General features: G+C 38.7%; 2 protein-coding genes across 2 annotated transcripts in view; both read left to right on the top strand.

Moving 5' to 3' along the window:
- Positions 1-1,527: 1,527 nt before the first annotated feature.
- On the top strand, positions 1,528-5,273 carry mfsd6l (major facilitator superfamily domain containing 6-like). The gene is made up of 2 exons (XM_083566346.1): positions 1,528-1,678; positions 3,192-5,273. The coding sequence occupies exon 2, from the start codon at positions 3,230-3,232 to the stop codon at positions 4,922-4,924; it is 1,695 nt and encodes a 564-aa protein (XP_083422472.1). The 5' UTR covers positions 1,528-1,678; positions 3,192-3,229; the 3' UTR covers positions 4,925-5,273.
- A 6,707-nt stretch (positions 5,274-11,980) lies between these two features.
- LOC310739967 (bMERB domain-containing protein 1) overlaps positions 11,981-16,880 on the top strand; it is an 18,827-nt gene continuing 13,927 nt past the window's right edge. Inside the window, exons 1-2 of the mRNA XM_083566259.1 lie at positions 11,981-12,224; positions 16,834-16,874. Of these exons, the coding sequence (XP_083422385.1) occupies positions 12,146-12,224; positions 16,834-16,874 (120 nt within the window). The 5' untranslated portion in view covers positions 11,981-12,145. The remainder of the gene's footprint in view (positions 12,225-16,833; positions 16,875-16,880) is intronic.

The raw sequence follows: 16,880 nt of genomic DNA, 5'->3' as shown, positions 1-16,880 counted from the left end.
ACAGTGTGGAGTGATTTTACTGCTTTAAATGAAAACATTGCAAACTGCAATGTTTGTAGAAAGTCCATTCGCTGCTGTTGCAATACCACCAACTTACACAAACACATAAAACAACAAGATAAAGAGAATGCTGAGCTGCAAAAGAAGCAGAAGAAAAATCCTCCAGACAGACCCCAAGCAGTGGCAGCTCTGAGACAGAGGTCACTGTGAGTCCTTTCAGAGAGGCAATAAATATCCAGGCAGATATAATGGTGAAATTGATATTTTAGTAATATAGGAGCTTCAGAATTAGTTCATGCAAAAAAAAAAAAAAAATCATTGTTTTCTATTAATAATTTTATGCAAATTTTCAGTTCATTACACTAATACAAACCATATTTTTTATTTGGTTAAAAAAGTGTTCAAAATCTGTCCTGGGTTTACACATTCACAATTAGTTATAGGTGCTTTGAGAGCACAAATTACAAAATATTTGTGTTTATGAAAATGTATTTTGATTTAGCATATTAATGATGCATTCACCTCATAAATCATGACAAACTGTAAAGTACATAAAGGTTCAAGTGCATGTTTTGAAATGTAAAAGAACTGGTTTCTGACCCTGTATTTACTTGATGGATACTAAAATTAGAAGCATCGCATACCCCTAGCCGTGGCATTATAATGATAGTATTAAGAGGTGGATTGATTCAGGCATGGCACCACTGAATCTCTAGGTGTCAAATGCATGACCCGCCACTGCAGTTTTCATTAAAACCAACAATGTCCATTATAAAAATTAAAACAAGGGACAATGGGCATTGCAATAGACACCTATGGGGAAATGCACAATGGGAGGAAACACATGGGGAACAAGGTGAATAACAAGTGATGGGTCATTCATGAACAATTCGTTTCTTTTGAAAAAGGTTTTAATGTGACTCAGAAGAATGAGTAGTCTGAAAGAGTAATTCGATCATTTTCTACTGGACGGGCATGAGCAAAGCACCGCAAAATATTTGTAGGTTATGTACAGAATTGAGTAGTTTAGTCCAAGTCGTTCGTTCTTACATCACATGACTCCTATATATGCTATGCAGTGGTTTATACAGGAAACCCGAATTGAGTAGTTCATCTCATGAGTCCTCTGCTCCGAGTCGATTGTTCTATTGTCACGTAACCATATTCGCTATTCAGTATGCAGTTATATATACAAACAGAAATTACTGGAACTTTAGTCAAATTTTGTGTATGTAGACATGGGGGATCTGCTTATTGAAAAGTCACTAAAATGATCCGATCTTCCCATCACCAGCAGTAACCTGAGTTTTGGATTTACCCTAAAATATCAATCTGATTTTTAATCCAAACTGTTTCATCAGTTTAGTCAAAAATGTGGACAAAATCCTTACAGAACGCGAATAAATACTCTTTATTTGTAATACTTGTCATATTTGTAATGTTTTGAACATTTGACACTAACATTTACTCGCCATGTTGAGCTGTGATATGAGTGAAAACAGACAGGTGGCGCCAGTGAGTAAAAACGCCCCGAAAGGTAAGCAGCTCTCTCCGGATCCATTCCTGTTTCCCACTCGCTTTTAGACGGACTGAACCGACATTTTATACAAATCGGATACAGAGGATTTCCCCATACCTAAACAGCATGACTCCACTCCCCTGTTAGGAGACAGTAAAGGTAAATAATATATATATACTTCTTAATTATCATTATATCTCATGATGACGTGTCCAGCCACGCTGAAACAGGTGTACAGGTAACAGCGCAGGACACCAATCCGGCTCCTTCTTACTTCTGAAATAGTCTGGATAAAGTTTCGTGTTTGGAAGAAGTTGAATTATAGTGGATATTTTCATTACGGACACTTTTGCTTCTGACCAAATGTATTCACTACACTTTTATACCATTATAAACCTTGTTTGTTTGTGTGGTGTGAACCGGTCTGTAAATACAGTTCCTGTAGCAGTTCCGTAACCTGAGCTCCAGCACCTTCCTTCCACATGGTGTAAATACGACACTCCTGTCTGCACCTAGTAGCCCATGTTCCATAAAGCAAATGCAAAGATCTCAAATAAACAGTTAACAACTTTTTTAACACTGTAAAACAGCAGTCAGGTTCTATTTGAACAGAGACACAATGTAGTACATTTTTCACCTCAGTGGAATTGAAACAGCAGGTGTAAAAGTAACTGAGCAAACTACTAATGATTAAACATTTTTTCTTGAAATACTTGGACACAAATCATTTGCATTTAGTGACTGCCGAAAATCTGGAACCCATGTAGATGCTTTGGTCTTTACTGCATAAATATTGTTGATCTTTCTGCCTACAGTGAGTGAAACACTGACTGATGTTAGGTGACTGATTCGGCCATTAAAGAATATATAATATATTTGTTTAAGAAGATTTCAGGTTGATTTTTTGGGTCAGTATGTGTCTGCATTGTGAAGCACCCTCCTATCAGTTTTATTCAGCATTTGCATTTAAAACGTGAGAATTTATCCTGCTACTCATCAGTAATCACCAGTGACCCAGTTCCATTGGCAGCAATTATTATACAATCTACTAAACTGCTTATCAACCAAGTGTCCATATACTTGTGGACTTTTTGCTTTATGATTAGTTTGGAATTTACAAAGGTAAGTATCATTTATTTTAAGAGTTTAAAAAGTCTACACTTAAGTTGTCGTAAGACAAAAACGAAAACGTAAGCAATCATTCAAAATGTGTAAAAAAAACAAAAAAAAACATTTGTACACAGGACAAACCGAGACATAAGTTAAAGATTACTTGGTCTTAGGTAAAAGCTTGGGTAAAGCTACATTAATAACAATGCAAAAGCAAAACAATATACTTTTTTATGTCATACTTTTGCACACTATGCATTTAAATGGAAGAAAATGGAAGCAGGAAGTATTTACTCAACTCTGACTCAAACTGCCTGGCCTATTTTTTTATGGTTTCATAATTTTCTAATAAAGTGTAACACTACACATATAAAGTAAAATATAAAACATACAAACAAACAAAAAATGCATATGTGCATTATGGGGAAAGAGGAATCCTGCTTCAAGCATGTATGATTTGCAGTAATTTTTTGCCACTTTACTCTTCCTCTCTTATTATCTTTTGTGTTTACTTAGTAAGTTACCATCCTCCTCACTTATGTTTATTTTTTTTCATCCCCAGAGTTTTTATGACTGTTTGGTGTAACAGAGGTAACAGCCATGAAGAGAAGCAAGCAGTGGGACGTCAGAGGAGCGGTCGGCTTTGCAGCTTTTTTTCATTTCCTCTATTCTTGTGCCGTAGGCTGCCTTTTGCCCTTCCTGACCCTTTATTTCCGGCATCTCGGCCTCAATGCCGTCATGACGGGCACCATCATGTCTATTAAACACACAGTTGCTCTGGTGTGGAGGCCTTTGTCCTGCGTCCTGGCCAGACGCAACAACAAACGGCGCGTCGTCATAACAGGGTCTCTCGTGTGTTCAGCAGCAGTTGTGTTAGCGCTTCTGCTCTTCCCGGCTACAGGAAAGAGCACAGAGAGCAGAAGCTGTAATATTAGTCAGCAGAATGCAGTACATGTGCTTAACTCAACTACTCTAAATCCCAAGACAACTCTACAAAAATTCTCAACAAGAGCGCAAGAGTACAATATCACTGAATATGTACCTGCACCACTCAACATCTCATCATCCCACAATAACCAGAGTACCACTGTGATCACCCCAAGCAGCCAAAATTACATCCAGGAATCAACCCATGTTCAGATGAGTCCAGGTAGGAGGAGCATATCTTTAACCAAGCGTGAACAAAAGCAGCATGAGGTGGACAAGATTCAATATGAGTTCCTTGGAAGCTTGAAAGTCATGGACACACTGCATCAAATGTTTTTCCTGGTCATGATCATCATAATCCTATGGGACATTCTGGCTGCTCCGTTGGTGTGGACATCTGACGATGGGCTGCACGAGTACCTTGATTTTGTGGATGCCACTGAACGTTACAGGGCTGTTAAACCCTGGAGATTGTTAGGGGCTGCTGGTGGTATGGGATGCTCGGGTATTCTAGTAAGCTTTCTTTACTGTCTATTTGGAACAGCGTTGCATTTTTACTCATACGCCCTGCTGATGGTTCTTTCAGTGCCTCTTGCTGCTTTGCTACCACTGTACCGACACAAACGTGAACATGTTCCTGGGGCTGGTTTGAAGGCACTGCACCTGGTGCGAGGAGACTCGCAGGCACTGCTTTGTGCCATCACTGCTGTTGTTACCGGCATAGCAGGTTCTGCTGTATCTGACTTCCTTCTATGGCAGATGCAAGATCACAATGCTACAGAGCTTCAAATGGGTATTACTTTGGCTGTTGTACCTCTGTGCCAGGCTGCCTTTGCCCCATTGAATGGATGTTTAACTCGTCTCTTGAAATTCCATGGTCGGCTACTGCCTCTTGGTATCATGGGTCTCTCGCTGCAATGTCTCTCTTATTCCTTTATGAAGACTGCATGGACTGTACTTCCTGTTCAGGTGGTGGCTGGAGTCAGTGTTGGTGCCCTCTGGTGGTCATTAGAAGCTCAATCCGCTGACATCGCCTCTCCAGGGACAGAGCTGGCAGTAAAAAGAGTGTTTGAAGCTCTTTATCTAGATCTTGGTGCTGGACTAGGCAGTGTAGTCAGTGGGTTTGTGGTACACAAGTTTGGGACTACGATCCTCTTCCAGGGTACAGCAGCGATGCTTGGAGTGTGGTGCATTTCTTTAGCTGTGCTGCAGTGGAGAATCCCTCGCCAGCGTCGGATAAATTACTCACGCCTGCTAGCAGCTGATGCCAGTGAAATGAGCGAATCAGAGTCAGAGCAGGAAAATGACTGGTTGGAGAAAGCCATGGAACTGGACAAGGGGAACAATAATTGGAGGCGGCTGGATTAATATGCATAAAAAAAAAATAAAAAAACCTTTCACAAATTTATGAGGCCAAGAGACAAGCTGTCAAAGTGAGAGACATTGCAATGTGGAGAACTCTGAGTTTGTCACTTTGTTGAAATATTATACTTTGTTATATATTGTAATATTATACCAGCCTGAACAATACAATAATTATACAGGTCACTCAATCACAGTGGCTTTGCTTCTGTTGCTCAACTTGTCACAGCTGGACGCTTCAAAAGATACGACTTGTCTGAAATGCCATAATGCCAGTATGATTGTCTCAAATTACTCATTGTATAGAATTGTCAATCCATGTACTCAAAAGAAAAGTAAAGCTTACTTAACTGTTTCTTGTGTATTGCTTATTAAAGCACAAATTGCCTTTAACTATATAAAATGTAAAATGCATTGAAGATATGCTGTCTCAAAAATAATTATATCATTGACACAGAGAAGAAAGAGACTGAAGTGCTGTTGAATTGTCACTTCTTAGGGGTCAGTAGTAGTTCTTAGCATTAGTACTGATAGCAAGGTTTCTATCTATTCTCACATTCTATATTGTTTATTCATCATTTTTATTATAATATACAGGTTAATCTTTGGAATTATTGATATGGTGATATGAATTATTGATATGGTCTGATACTGATGATTGATAGTGTTTACTTTGTAACACTCAAAGGTAAAGCAGTGTCTCCAAGATGAAAAATGACAAAAAAAAATAAAAGAGGCTGGTGAGGACAAAAACTGTTTATAACTATAAAAATGTAAGAACTAAGACTGTTCTTTGATAGCAAAAAAAAAAGGAGGTTGGGTCAAAATTTGTAGCATATGAGGAGTAAACAACTTTGGGGCATGCTGTTATAGGAAATTATTTAACAAACAGTATGGTGTGATGCTTTTTTGGAGCTAACGTAGAGTTTCGTTTGTTACCTGAATTTTGTCACAGAATTTAGATAGATGAATAAGAGCATCTGCACTAAGATATAAAAGAGTAAATTTGTACTCGTTTTTTTGTTTTGTTTGTTGTTCTCTTCTCTATACACAGTGCCCTGTAGAACAAACAGAAACAAATACTTACCTGTTTATGAAGTATAGAGTATAACATCACACTGCCTTCTCTTATTTGGTGAAATGGTTTGGCCATAAAACACCCTTCGCTTAAATCACACACACTGGTAATAATTTACATACATTACTCAGTAAAGTTTAGTCATTCATTGAAATTCTAATTTGACATGCTCGCCTATAAAGCTAAAGAGTTGAGCATGTGTGGTAGCATGGAAAAACCCTTCACATGGTAAAATTATTGTGTAGATATATTTCTGAAACCTATAAGCTTTTCTAAACTAATAATTTTTTTTTAAAAGTCTGGTTGACTTCCAAAAGCTGAAGACACCTTACTATCCTCTACTGTACATTAATAATCTAATCTAGTTATAAAAAAATCATTGTTAAAAAAATGGGAAAAGTACAAACAAAAGTTTGTAGACACCTGTCCATCACACCCATATGTACTTTGTGAACTAATTTACAAGATCATTTGTGAGATCAGGCCCTAGTTTTGAACAATAATGCTTCTCACCCAGTTGGCATTCCAGTTCATCCCAGAGGTGTTCAGTAGAGTTGGGTTGCAGTCCATTTGATTTCTAGCACACTACACTTGGCAAACCATTTTGCAGAGGAACAAGTGCTAGAACAGGTTTCCTATACAATTGGTCTTTCTGACTTTATGGCACCAGAATGAACAAGGCTCACATATGTGGGTCATGGTTAGGTGTCCACAAATGTTATTGCTGATTATTATTATCTGAGTTAAAAGTCTTTTTAAAACCTTGTGTGCTTTTTGGTATCAGCACTCTTCTCTGTTTTGATGTAACGGGAGCGTCACAATTATTTTAACAGATAGTAAATCAGATAGAACAATTTGTCCAACGACTTGAATAATAAATCTTGATATTTATTATACTTTAGGCAGACTGACTGACTGTCTTTACTTCTGCATTTGTTAAGCTTTGGGTAAATCTTCCTAAAACACAGTTTGTTTACAAATGTTTCATATTTTTAACAAACCATTGGAAGTATGCAATGAATGATAACCAGGATTTACAAAGATTTATACTTTATTATGCTAAGTTGGTTACTGAAAAAGGCACACAAAGGCATTTGAAAACACTTATTGTTTATTGGCGTAAACGTACAAATGGACATCAAACCAAAAGGCACAGCAGAGCGAAATTCTTCAATTCATAGTATGTTCAAACACTAACATTAGTCTTATCAGTAAGCAATACATCTGTTTAGGTCATCTGAATAAATTATTTATGTTGTTATCTTTTGTAATGTTACTCACCAATAATAAAGTGCACAGATTATTAGGTCTGCACACTGGAAATGCTCATTTAATAATCTGGCATGGTATCATATCAGAACAGGCCAGGGTTCTTCCTGTTGATCCTTGGGAGCAGTGTTGGAGCAGACTGGCACTACCACTTCAGTAAGATAAGGGCGCTATCAGCCTTCGAGAACACTGTAATAATATTTGCTCTCAGGGTAATGGGGCATGGTGAAATTTCCATAAACCATATTTGTGCACTCTGTCCAACTGCTGAGCTGACAGTCTAGTTTCTCAACTTACTTTTAGTAGAACTTATTACACTGAATATAAAAAAAACATCAATCTTAAGACTAAAATTAAAACCATTAAGAGTAATTGTGACATTCTTGTACCACTGATTGTACAAAAACTTTAATCAATAAATATATAATATAGTGAATAAACTTTCCATTTACTGAATAGATATTTGTTTCTCTAGTAAATGTGTGACTTCATAAAAAGTTTATAGAGAAATTCAAGAAATATTTTTAATGCCCAGCTGTAGACTGGATAAAATTGTCGTTTTAATTAGACTTTTTATAGACTGTTGCTGCTGATGTGCTTGCCACATTGTGCACTCACCTCTGCAAACAATAGGCGAGGTTTGGAAATGTGTCTTTGCTTTCTATACTCAGCTCTTTGCATTGATCTCAGGGGACAAATGACTGGCAGAACCCCAAAACGGGTAAAAAAAAAATTATGAAACCAAAGTGTAATCAATAATTTCCATTGTGTGTGTGTGTGTGTGTGTGTGTGTGTGTGTGTGTGTTTTACACATTGATTTCTGGTTAACACCAGTTAGGCTTTAGAATAGCCCACAGACATTTACAGATAGTGGCAAAAAGAACATAATAACATGGTTCATGTACATTACTTAAATGCACTTTTAACAATGGACATTGTCTCAGAGCAGCTTTACAGAAATATAGACAATAAAATATTAAATTATAATTTCATAAAACTACCTAAAATGGTATGAGGTAGAAACCGTGAAAGGAACCAGACTCAAAAGGGAAAATCCAACCTGATCTAGGTGGCACCGAAGTTCCCCTTTGGGAACTCGAGCTGCGTCAACAATGCTTTGGGAACACCTCTGCATGACCACACTCTAAACCACGGGTGTAATCCTCCAATTGAAAAGCGCAACATCACTGGCAGGGTGACGTCATGACCAGGAAGCTATGAAAGCACATGCTGTGGAGACGGCTCTAGCTTCTGTTTGCACTCTGTATGTTTCTGTGTCTTCCCTTAGGGCAGGTAAGTACTGGTAAGGAGGTAAAACAAAAAAAAAATGGAAAATAGAAAAAGCAATCTTTCAGGCTATGTGTAGTTTATTTTGGGGTGGAGCACGCTTGGTCGGATCTCGACGGAGCTGACTGCTCGCTCTGCTCCCAGGGAGAGCTTTTTGAGGAGAACTAGCCTTCCTTGTGGTTCTGGCCCTGCTACTGCCGAGGCGGAGCGTCAGTTGAAGTCATGGGGTACGCAAATTGACCTGTCTGAGGGAGTGGAGATGGGCGTGTCCCCTTTTCCTTCCTTACCTGCCCAATCCAGCACCTTTTTCCAGGGCTCGGAATCCTGCTCTTTAGCGGATAGGGCACAGCGCGGTCTGTCTCCTTCTGGTAGCCTCTTACTGGCCAGGCTGGCCTTGGGTTGTGGACCTGGTAGCCCTTCTCGAACCCCCTCCCTGGGAGATTCCTTTCAGGTGGGACCTTCTCTCTCAGGCAGGCTTTGCTTCACTCCCGCCCCGAGCGTTGGAGGCTGTGGCTGTGGCTCTGGTGTCTCAGCCAAAGTTGTAGAGGCCATTCTTCAGTCCAGAGCGCCCTCCACGATCAGGTTGTAAACCGCGAAATGGCGCCTGTTCACTATATGGTGTGAGAGCCATCCATTAGATCCAGCCAATGGCCTGGTTGGCCCAGTGCTGTTCACCAAAGTGTTGTCTCATTTCACCCAGGTTTACGTGTCTGCTATTGCACGACCTGGAGTGTAGCGGCCTCTAAGGCCCTGCCCTCTGGGATCTCTCTCCAGGATGTTTGTAATGCTGTGGGCTGGTCCACCCAGCTTACCTTTGTCAGGTCTTTCAGCCTTGACCTCTAGCTGTACTCATCCACACTGGGCAGGGACTGGTCAGTCTGGCAGTATTGTACACTCGTTCCCAAAGCGTTGTTGATGCAGCTCGAATTCCCGAAGGTGAACGTCTCTAGGTTACATATGTAACCCTGGTTCCCCGAGGGAACAAGACGCTGCATCTCGGTGCCACACTCCCTGCATCCCTGCAAGCGCTTCCTTAACTTTTGATGTTAGCCCCGTCTTCATGGCATGTGCTTTTATAGCTTCCTGGTCATGATGTCACACTTTTCCACTGGACAGATTACACACATGGTTCAGAGAATGGTAATGCAGAGGCGTTCCCAAAGCATTGTTTGACGCAGCGTCTCGTTCCTTTTTGGAACCAAAATTTATTTAATTCATTATTTTCCTCAAAATTCTACAAACAATACCCCATAATGACAACATGAAAAAAGTGTGTTTGAAATCTTTGCAAATTTATTACAAATAAAAAACACAAAAAAATCACATAATATTCACAGCCTTTGCTTAATACTGTGTTGAAGCACCTTTGGCACCAATAACAGACAAAGTCTGTTTGAGTATGATGCTACAAGCTTGGCACACCTATTTTTGGGTGCTTTCTCCCATTCTTTTTTGACTTGGCTGTGTGCTTAGGGTTGTTGCCCTGTTGAAAGATGAACCAAGGCCCAGTCTGAGGTCCAGAGCACTTTGGAGCAGGTTTTTATCAAAGATGTCTCTGTACATTAATCTTTTTCTCTCGATCCTGACTAGTCTCCCAGTTCCTGCTGCTGAAAAACAACCCCACAGCATGATGCTGCCACCATCATGCTTCTCTGTGTGGATAGTGTTGGCCAGGTGATGAAAGACACCTTTAGTTGTCTTTTGGCAAACTCCTGGTGGACTGTCATGTGCTTTTCACTTAGGAGTGGCTTCCGTCTGGCCACTCCACAATACAGGCCTGATTGGTGGAGTGCTGCAGAGATAGTTGTTTTTCTGGAAGGTTCTTTTCTTTCCACAGAGAAATGCGGGAGCTTTTTCACAGTGACCATCGGTTCTTGATCACGTCCCTGACTAAGGCCCACCTCCCCGATCACTCAGTTTGGCCGGGCAGCCCACTCTAAGCAGACTGCTGGTGGTTCCACACTTCTTCCATTTGCATGATAGAGGCCACTGTGCTCATTTGGACCTCCAATGCTGCCGAAATGTTTTTGTACCCTTCCCCAGATCTGTGCCTTGATACAATCCTGTCTCAGAGGTCTACAGACAATTCCTTGGAGTTAATTGGTTTGTGCTCTGACATGCACTGTTAACTGTGGGACCTTTTATAGACAGAAGTGTGCCTTTCCAGATCATGTCCAATCAACTGAATTTACCACAGGTGGACTCCAATCAAGTTGTAGAAACAATTTAAGGATCATCAGTGGCAACAGGATGCATGGCAAAGGCTGTGAATACTAAGGTACATGTGATTTTTTTTCCCCTTTGTTTTTATATGTAATACATTTGCAAAGATTTCAAACACACTTCTTTCATGTTGTCATTATGGGGTATTGTTTGTAGAATTTTGAGGAAAATAATACATTTAATCCATTTTGAAATAAGGCTGTTATATAACAAAATGTGGAAAACATGAAGCGCTGTGAATACTTTCCAGATGCACTTAAGCAGCTGTTTAAGAATTATTCTTCCCCATTATTATTATTCAATGCCTAAAACCGAAACAGGGATACACACAAAAAGCCAACAGGATTACAAAAAAACACGTGTTTTTCTTATTGTGAAAGTGTTTGATGTTTGATTCAATAGAATTTGATGGTATGGTGCTTTTAACAATGCACACTCTCAGAAAGCAGCATTAGAACAGCCTTTACAATAAATGTATTCTCTAGATTCCCTGTGAGTGAATCAGAGTTGACAGGATCAACGAACACCCTGAGATCTGGGTGAAAACTGGAAATCATCCACTCCAGTTGATAGTCAAACCGCACTGTGCTGAACGGATGTTCGTTATGAGAACCAAGATGGTTCAAATGATTTGTCCATATAATAATAAATACTGTACATTTAAACAGTGAATTGAATTGTTTGAGCATTAGAGATGAGTAGTTGAATGGCTTTTGGAAAGAAATTGTTACACAGTCTGCATGTGAGGGCCTGAATTCTTTGGTACCTTTTCCCAGACAGCAACAGCATGAAGAGTGTGTGTGAGGGGTGTGTGTGTGTGTGTGATCGGCCACAATCCTGGTGGCTTTGCGGATGCAGCATGTTGTGTAAATGTCCATAATGGATGGTAGGGAGACTCTGATCTCGTCAGCCATACTTACTATCCGTTCTATGGTCTTGCTTTACAAAATAGTGCAATTCCCAAACCTGGCAGTGATGCAGCTGTTAAGGGGTTCTCAGGATGATCCCTCTGTAGAATGTTGTGAGGATGTGTGGTGGGAGTTGGGCCTTTATCAGCTCTCTTACTTTCAAACTGTTTAAAGAATTAGTAGCCAGGAGTCACCATTTGCTCACAAGGTGGCGTTTTTCAATATTTTGAGCCCATTCAGTAGTTGTATTTTACACACACACACACACACACACACACACTCTCTCTCTCTCTCTCTCTCTCTCTTAACACACGCACACGAGCACGCGCCCACTCACATTCATGCACGCGAGTGTGATGTGCGTAAACAATTGCACGGATTGACGCTGTTCTCTAGAAGCGCTCCTGCCTGAATGACAGAAGGCTGCTGAAGGTGTGCGTTAAGCGGAAGCGCTCCGGCACAATGCAGAAAGAGCGCAAATGTGGAAAGCTCTACGGCTCTTTGGAGAAAGTAGAGCCGAGAGAGGACGCGCACAGAACAGGTGAGCAACTGAAACTGTGCATCATGACAAGTGTGTGTGTGTGTGTGTGTGTGTGTGTGTGTGTGAGGAGGATACTGTGGTAAGTTGCAACCTATTGTTGAAGCAGCTGTCAATCTTGATAACCTTCGATCTGAATGCAAATAAGGTATTCGGTGTTTAAAAAATTCAGTTCTTTTTTCTCCGTTGCATTTAGAGCTGTGTGCAATAGTTTGTCAGGAAACTGGGTTATTTGCATATATACTGTCTAGGCATAACATTAAAACCACTGATAGGTGAATAAACAACATTGGTTATCTCATACTTGTCAAAGGGTCTCATATATATTTGTGAATTGTGATACCTAAACAACTGGGTCAGATCATCTCCAAAGGTCTTGTGGAAAAGGCAGTTGTGGGACAAGGTCACAGACACACAAACCTCATTAGGGGAGTGCATGGGGAGTGAACGTCAGCTTGTTTCTTCTGAACTCTGGAGCACCAATTTCTGAAAGAAGTTAATTTGCTAGAAATACCTTAAAAGAATACCCTGTTCTGCTTAATGTTCTGTAAAACAAAATTAAACGAATAAAAATATATAGAATTAGTTTTAGTAATATTATAGTATATCGGAATCTTATGATTATAAATATGAGGTGCATTTGACTATATTCAACACATTTTCTCATGCTAAGATGTTTTTTTTTTTTTTTTTTTTTTTTTACTGTGCTTGCAGGGAAGTTGGCTTATATCAAACCATCAACCTGAACATTATCCTGAGATCATTATTGTACACATACAAGAAAGAAAACATTTATATGATCAATTCACAGTCACAGTCAAGGAGATAAAAAAATAAAATAAAAAAATACCATACGCATGGAGTATGTTTTACAACATGACATCATGATCGCAAATAAAATTGATATGATGAATGATTTGGAGTCAATTTCACAGTAAGGTTTCTTGACTTCATGTGAAATGATGAAACAAGTTGTCAGAATTTAAAGGGGAATCAATTAGCAATTGAAAGGTGGGCTCAGTGAAATGTGTTTAATTTTTGCTTTCCTCACATGCTAAATATTGTCAATAAAATATCTGCACATCAGAAAAAGAATCGGAGTATTTGGCTCTCTTAACAGGTCACAAATCTACCAAATGCAAAGAAACTCAAGAAAAGAAAGTGTTTCTACTTGCTTGTCAATCATGGATGATTTATAAACCTCTGTAGTGTTAGGATGTTTCAGCTTAGGCAGGTGATGAGCTGGCTTTAGAAGGAACACTGCTTGGAAATGCTGGTAATAATAGCTAATTATAATACTGTACATAAAAACAGAAGTGCACACAAATAAATAAGAAATACATCACCACATTCATTAATGAAAGATGAAATTGAATGGGAAATGAAGGCTGGTCTCAGATGCTATTTCTCATGTCACGTTGTGGCCGGTTAACGAGGCAGCATGCACGCAGGAAGCAGTTTCTTTGCAAGGATCGGCCTTGATACCCAGCAGGAGGTGTTTGTTTTAACTGCAAATTATCTCTGAAAGACAGAGGCGGTGAGCCAAAGGGTGAATTTTGCTTGCAGAGGGAGGGTAAAAGAAAACAAGGCAAACATACAGTATGTCAGCCAAGGAATCACAAAATATTACGAAATATACAGGGCTTTATGACTATTACCAGATACCTTATATATGATAAGAAGAAAACACCAGTATACTATATATAAATTCAGAAATCAAGTTATATTTTAAGGTGGGATATTCATTCTTCATGCTGTTTTTCATTCATGAAATTTAATCAGTTTATCCATCCAAAAAGACCTCTATTTTAGATCATCTCTGTGTCTTTATTGTAGATGATCCATCATCATTATGTAGGTTATAAAGAAAAAGTACATGATGAACCAGTTTCATGGAAATTATCTTTGTTCACACTGTCTGTTTTTTGTCCTGTCCTTTTGCTATAGTTCATATAATATTACCCTGCTTTACGTTTTCTGGAATTAATCCAGAAATAAGCTTGACTGCTTTGAAAAGGTAGCATTCCAGCTTTTTTGTATGTGGAGTCTAACTGAATGTTTTATAATAAAAACATAAAAAATAGATGCATGGTTTTAGGTTAGAATAAAAGAATGAAAACATTCCCACATTTACACACTCTTAAGTCCACAGAGGTCATGCATGTGTGCGTGTGCATGTGTGTGTGTTTGTGAAGTGAATGCCTCTGTGATAAACAGCCCACTGTGCTTGTATCTCTCAGGTCCTATGACTCAGGCTGCATCATTTCTGCAGCTCAGTCTTCTCAGCGTTCCGGTGATACACCTCTCATTCATGTTCCAAGTCAGAACGTTTTTTCTCTGTTGTGCTCGTTTACCACACACGGTCCTTATGAAATCCAATTAATTTAAAAGATGATGGCATTTCCCTCCCGACTGTGCAGTAAATGTCAGGAAAAGGACTTACAGAAAGCAAAGAAACAACTTTATACTGTGAATCGAGATGTACCCCACTGTTTGTATAAAGATAAAAACATTATCTTGAAGATAAAAACCCATAGATTTTTTTTTTTCGCAAATATACAGTGTGTTATTCACACGTTTCATCATGCTTCAATGTCTAAAGGGGGATTATTCACTCTAAAACACTTGCAAATTAGGATCATAGACTATTTTTACTCCACATATCTGTGCTGCTCTTTAAAGAGAGGGGTGTTGTTAAAGACAGAGGTGATGACGTGAGCCGAAGTGGCGGAGTGTGGAGTGGGCAGTGTGGAGGATGTGTTACACTGATAAGCAAAATGACAAAGAACGAAGGCTGGAAAAAAGTATACAAGAGGAATAAATATTTGATACCCACACACACATACACACAAACAATACACTGACCAGTCATGGAATTTTGAACTAGATGGTGGTTGCTTATCTTTAATTATTTTAATATTAATAGTGTTTGCAGTGTTGCTATTTATTTTCATACTTTCTTCCCAGTGATATTGCTATAGATTAATAAAAACTTTAATGAGAAATACAGGGAGAAAGAAGGTAAAGAAACAGAGAGAGAGAGAGAGAGAGAGCGTGAGGCTTTGTCAAGCAGCAGGTGTAGGAGGACTTGAAGGTCTCATGTTTATAAGAAGCAAAAAATTGGTCTTTGTTTGACTACAAAAATTGCGTTTATATTTACTGATTTAATTTATATAATGGATGAATTTTTTTGTTTCATGATTCCTCTGTGTAAGTTTTTAGTGAACTTTGGACAACAGAGTTCCTATTCACAATGTTTGTTGTGTAAAAAGATTTTTTAGTCAAATGTAGTATGAAACTAAATAAATAAAATTGTGCAATCACAATAACAAACCTATTTTAATAAAGTTACAATGTGCCCTGTTGCTTTCCTTCATTGGTAGATCTGTAATTAAATTGCTACTCGATGACTTGAATCACAGATAAAACAAATGCAAACACACAAACACACAGCACGGTTCTGTGTCTTGTTTCAGTGAGGAGTCTAGAGCTTTATATCTTCCTCCTTCATCCCTGTGTTCAATTATGGAGTGATAGCATATGCCAGAACCAGTGCTAATTTCCTTCTTGTTTCCGTGGAGATGGATTAAGGAGAAATGTCAGCCTGTTGGTGAAATTTCCCTGGTTCATAGTGCATGCAGATCTCACGGCTGCAAAATATGATTGATTTACTGATGGTTTCATTTGTGGTTTGTGGTTCTAGAGGGTACACAAGGGGAAATAAAGCACATTGGCCAACAAGGCTTTTCCTTCAACTGCTTCAAAAGATATACGTTTTCTTTAGACATTAGTCTCCCAAATAAATGTAGCTTTTCAACCCTTGCTTATGGACACTAAGCTGTTTCTAAATGTTAAGTTTTGATATAGAAGTGTGTAAAATAGGTCACGCCTGTACAGTATGCCTACACATACCACCTGTTTATAACTTTTTCTATCTTGCAGAAGCATGTATTATATTTTTAACATGAAAACATGCATGATTGGACATGTTTTTCTGCCAGCCCAACTATCCTTCAGAAATCTTATTTACTGTATTTATATTTTAAAGAATTGTCAGGAATCTCTTCTGTAAACCTCATAAACATTGAATTTTTGGGGCTCTAACACTCCATGATTGAGAGCACAGTGTAAAGCGTATATTGTTTAAGTTCTAAATTCTGATTTACCGCAATCATAGCGGCTGTAAAAATTTGCAGTATACGCATATGGCTGCATCATAATGATTCAGTATTAATCAATATAGCCATTAAATACTGTATAAGCCATTGATGTATCCATCCATGGATGTTGTAATGCTTAGCAACCAAAGCGTAATGTGAAGTCCATTGTGTGGTGGGAAGATTGTTTACATAGAATCTTATTGAATCTTTTATTTGTATTTTATCATCTTATTTTTGTTGACACTTTATATAAGCAATTACCCAGAGCAAATACACTCATGATGAAGTAATATTAATTAGCTTAGAAAGAAATACAATATAAAACATTATTTTATTGTATCATATTCTATCGTATTCTATTATTGCATTAAATTGTATTGTAGTGTTTTCATGTACTGTGAAAGACATTTCGCTGTGTGGCCTTGCTCAATCCCTTAATTTCTCCCTACCAGATGAAGACGGCATCGTGTCCATGGCAGACTCCACCACCACTGTGGAT

The sequence above is a fragment of the Silurus aristotelis genome, assembly GCF_946808225.1.
Source record: "Silurus aristotelis genome assembly, chromosome: 17".
Lineage (NCBI taxonomy): Eukaryota > Metazoa > Chordata > Actinopteri > Siluriformes > Siluridae > Silurus > Silurus aristotelis.
Note: the sequence above shows the minus strand (reverse complement) of the source record. Positions and strands in the feature narration are given on the sequence as shown.

What these genes read in the sequence shown, in the direction of transcription:
- mfsd6l (XM_083566346.1), top strand. Translation starts at nt 3,230, where the DNA reads ATGAAGAGAAGCAAGCAGTGGGACGTCAGAGGAGCGGTCGGCTTTGCA.